General features: G+C 42.8%; 1 protein-coding gene across 1 annotated transcript; it reads right to left on the reverse strand.

The window, feature by feature from the left end:
• Window positions 1–1,222: 1,222 nt before the first annotated feature.
• Window positions 1,223–2,867, reverse strand: LOC6733926 (serine protease inhibitor 42Dd). Its single transcript, XM_002080934.4, has 4 exons — window positions 2,714–2,867; window positions 1,737–2,641; window positions 1,538–1,682; window positions 1,223–1,472 (listed from the first exon to the last, which is right to left on the reverse strand). Exons 1-4 carry the CDS (start codon window positions 2,727–2,729, stop codon window positions 1,348–1,350), a joined length of 1,191 nt encoding a protein of 396 aa, XP_002080970.2. The 5' UTR covers window positions 2,730–2,867; the 3' UTR covers window positions 1,223–1,347.
• Window positions 2,868–4,325: the final 1,458 nt, after the last annotated feature.

A 4,325-nucleotide genomic window follows, 5' to 3' on the forward strand; every position in this document is an offset into this window, starting at 1 on the left:
CTCCTGCGATTCCGATTCCGATTCCGATTCCTGTTCCTATTCCGATGCTCCAGCTCGGACTTTGGCTGCTTGTTTCAGCTGCTGCTCCACCCACTACAGCACGTCCTATTACTCCTCCCGCTCCTGATGCTCCTCCGATTCTTCGGCGAAGTTCACTACAGTTGAGAAATTACTTATTTTTCAATTGTTGGCCCTCTGCTGGCCGGAATGGCATTTGGCATTGTTGTAGCCGCGCCGGCATTGCCGTGCAATCTTGATTACTGTCAGTGGCAGCAGTTGTATTTAAAATTGGCTAACAAGTTGGCTTCCCTGGCCGGCAAAAGAATCCCGGCGATGCTCGTTTGCTGCCTCTTTTCTCTACTCTCACGGGGGGTAAACATATTTCTGGTGTCCTTTTTGGTCCTGCTGGGCCGCTTTAAGCTTGGATTGCACTTAACAGATATTTTCCTATGCCTAATAAATTTTGTTTTCTCTTTTATTGCACTTAATTGAACTTAAAGTGCAGGCTACATGATTTGCTGAGTATCTATTTGTTTTATAATTGCATTTACTTTTTTTATTGGATTTCGAAATGCGAAAGAGTATTTAAAGTCTTGCTCAGCTGCTCACATTTTCCAAGCTACTTTTCATTTGGTTTTGGGCAGCCGCCGTTTCTTTGTTGCCTTTCCCCCATTTTCCCTATTCCTTCTGATCCACCTCCATTAATTCCCCTCCTACTCCCATCAACGAATTTTTGCAATGATCTGTCCGCGACGGCCATGTTGCCATTTATTTTGCACCCCAAAATCTTCCCACCGCACAAATGTTAGCATGCGCCTGCTGTTTTTATACCCGCTACTCGTTTAGTAAAAGGGTATACTAGTTTCGTCGAATGGAATGTAACAGGTAGAAGGAAACATTGTAAAGTATATGTAATCTCAATCGGCAGGAGAACTCACTAGGCTTCTAGTCTAGTCTATCTGGACATGTCCGTTTATCAGACGAACGTTTGTACGTATGTACGCTTCGATCTCAGAAACTATATTTGCAATTCCAATTTTCCATTCTTCAATTACCTTAAGACAGGTCAAGGGACTTTCAGTTCCTTGGAAGCTCCAGGACTTCCTGGGTGTCCGTGGCATCCTTGGTATCACGCCCAAAATCGTACCTATTTCAAACTATATTTTTAAATATCCCATTAGCTGAGTTAAGGGGTATCTGATAGTCGAGGAAATGAACTATATCGTTTTCTCTTGTTGTATTTCGCATTCATTGTGTACATTTGTTTGGCAATAATTTGAAGTTCATTGGGATACTGCCCATTTTGGCGTGATTGCCTGTGGGCCATAACCATCAAAATACATGCAATTAGGGCTTAATGAAATGACCAACGAAGTAAACGTTTTTCTTGTCGCGTATGGCAAAAACGAAGGGGCGGTCGGCCTTGAAGAACTTGCGATCGGGATTCTTCTTGAGGACTTCAGGTTGGACCTCTGATAATAATGGAATTTTAGATACATCTGAAGTAAAACAAAAGAAGACATTTCAATTTACTTACCTGCTTCTGGTGCTACTTCGCACCCAAATTCAGTAACATTTAGAAACACTTTGTGTCTGGCCTCCGAAATCTTTTGTGGTGTTTTCATTTCGAAAAGATAGCTCAAATCCGCTTGTCCAGTCTCAAAAACACTATTAATACCCATCTTAAATATAGAATGGTTGGAGGTGTCAATTCAAAGTAATTACATAGGACCTACCTTTTGTAGTGGAACCTTAAGATCAACGGCGCACTCGATTCTGAATTTGGGAATAGTTACATCCACTTCCTTCATTAGACTTTTGGCGGCTACCTCGTTCATGTCCAGTTGACCAAGTTTTTCCTCCAATTCGGGCAAACCATCGATAGCAGTCGGTAAAATAATCATCATGGTCAAGTTGGATCTCTCAAAGGGCAACTGCAGAATCTGTGATTTTAGTTTCTTGGACTCCCCATAGCGGAACTGACCAATCTGCCTCATCATGGAAACTTCCATTCGCTGGAGAAGATTGATCCAGAAGTCATCGACCTGTGTAAGTTGTTGGGGGAATATCTTGTCCCATTTGGCTCGGAAGAATAGTGAGTTTACAAGGATTACACTGGACTCGGAATTGAAAACCTCAGGCGTAAACAGATTTCGTACAGTGTAAAACGTTTGTTTTTCTAGCCATTTGTTAACTTTTTTGACAGAATCTTCCGGGTTCAAGTAGTTAAGAGAATAAGCCTCAGCATTAAAGAACTCCAAGGCCATGTCATTAAAGTCAGTTCGGATTTTCTCCTCTTCATTGACGTACAATCGGGTGACCAAACGCAGCGCAACTCCTTTTTTCGCACAGGAGCACTCATCGGTCCAGGATTCCGCATGTTGTTTGGCCACTTCCGATTTATTTGACACACCCAGGATCAATTTGGAGCGCAGTTCTTCTGCACTCTTCCCGCTGGCCCCCATGAACACCAAGGTCATGGCACTGCGGGCACCAGCCGGAGATACCATCATATTCACGGGCGGAACTTCATCGTTGAGCGCCCGGAACAGATTTCGGGCGAAGACTATGGGACTGGCACTCAGCGATGGTGCTGTAGTGCCCCCGGAGGCCATTGGGATCAGACAGAAGATCAGAAATACTGTGGAAAGCAGGAAAAGCCACTTGTGAATTTTAAAAAATACAACAATCTGGAGATTACAAAATAACTTACCCCATTCGCTTGGCATGTTGCGATCCAACTAAAGCTCATTGATGCTCTCTAAAGAATTGAACAATGGATTGTGCGAGCTGAGTCACCAACTTGTTCGAGATCATCTCTAAAGATTGAGTCGCATCTAAACCGGTTGCTGTAGGTCAGCTGTTAATCAAAATATGGAAGCCCCTCAATCTTACGAAGTGAAGTGAATTATTGGGTTTATTTTAATGTCCTAAAAGCTTTTAAATGTTAATATTCACTACTAATTCAGATAATTTAGTACTCTAGGTTTTTTAAAAGTTAACGTAAAGTTTGCTTGACTTTAAGCAATCTGCTAGTGAATTGAACAGTTTGTTTTGGATATCAGTAATATGGTTATGGAATTGTTTATTGTTGGTTGTGGACGCTGTCATTGATGTCAATAGCTTTTGTTATTTCGTTATTGTTTAGCTAGTTTTGTTATACCGATTCGTATCGCTGCCAATTTTTTATCTCGACTGGCAAATATTTTCGCAGCCCTCGAGATGAGAGTGTAGAATTGTGAGGCGATGGTGGAAAATCGGCGGGAAATAGGGGGAAAATGCAGTGGGGCTTGGCATTGTTATTTGCATGCCACGACAGCAAGTCAATAATGTCAATGTATTGGCAGTTGCCTTGGCGGTTCACCCACCGGCCATCTCTTTCTATTGGCAGCTGTGTGTGCTTAACCCTCTCTTTCTAATAGCCCAACTCTATCCCCTTCTTTGTCTGCTTATGTGTGAGTGTGTGGGTGCCTGTGCTGATGCGGGAGTGACTTAAATGATGTCTACAGTGTAGACTCTACACATTCCTAGTTGACAGTGAATGTGAATGTGAATATGAATGGCGCCCTCCCTTTTGTGCCCATTCTACCCGTCTCTCTCGGCATTGTTCTACCCGTCTCTTTCTCATAAAGAGACTGCAGTTATGCATTGCTGTGCACAGATTTCGCGCTTGATTGCTCTGCTTATGCGCCTGATGCGTTTTGTATTTATATTTCAATTTCATTTCGTTCACCTTTTGACGTCACGCTTTCTACATGTCTAGGCACCTGATTTCTGTGTGTGCCTCTGCGTGTGTGTGGGTGAGTATCTGTGCGACACGGCTCTGTCCCCGTGTAAGTATGTGTGTGCTTTTCATTCAATCATGCATTTGTTCATGCACTCGGCTGGCGCAAATGAACAAATTTCACGTCTGATTGAGCCATTTAAGTGCGACGACTCGCCTGCCTAATCGAGCCCCATTCCCCAATTTTCCATTTCCATATTCCTTTTCCCATTTTCCATTTTCCATTTACCCAATAGCGATGGCAATTTCAATAGATTTTCAAATGCGTTTAATTCGCAATATTTTGATCGCATTATGAGCCGAAACTTTTAGCCATAATGCAATTATAATTGAATTCTTTTGTCTCTTGCGAAGGAAGGCAACTTCGGCCTGCCGCTCTCTGTTCAAGTGCGAATTCGCTGGGGTATCAAATTCAAATCGCGCACTAATTGCATTTTCATCAAGTAGCAAGTACCAAGTGGCAAGTACCCAAAGCGCCCCAAGGTAGGCAACATATTCGACATGGCTTCGAAATTTTCTGTATTATGCGGCTTTGATGGCT

Source organism: Drosophila simulans, chromosome 2R, assembly GCF_016746395.2.
Source record: "Drosophila simulans strain w501 chromosome 2R, Prin_Dsim_3.1, whole genome shotgun sequence".
NCBI classification, from domain to species: Eukaryota; Metazoa; Arthropoda; class Insecta; order Diptera; family Drosophilidae; genus Drosophila; species Drosophila simulans.

Coding starts and splice junctions, on each gene's coding strand:
- LOC6733926 (XM_002080934.4), bottom strand. Junction 1,683..1,736: donor TTAAGGTTCCACTACAAAAG/GTAGGTCCTATG, acceptor TCTATATTTAAG/ATGGGTATTAATAGTGTTTT. Junction 1,473..1,537: donor CGAAGTAGCACCAGAAGCAG/GTAAGTAAATTG, acceptor CATTATTATCAG/AGGTCCAACCTGAAGTCCTC.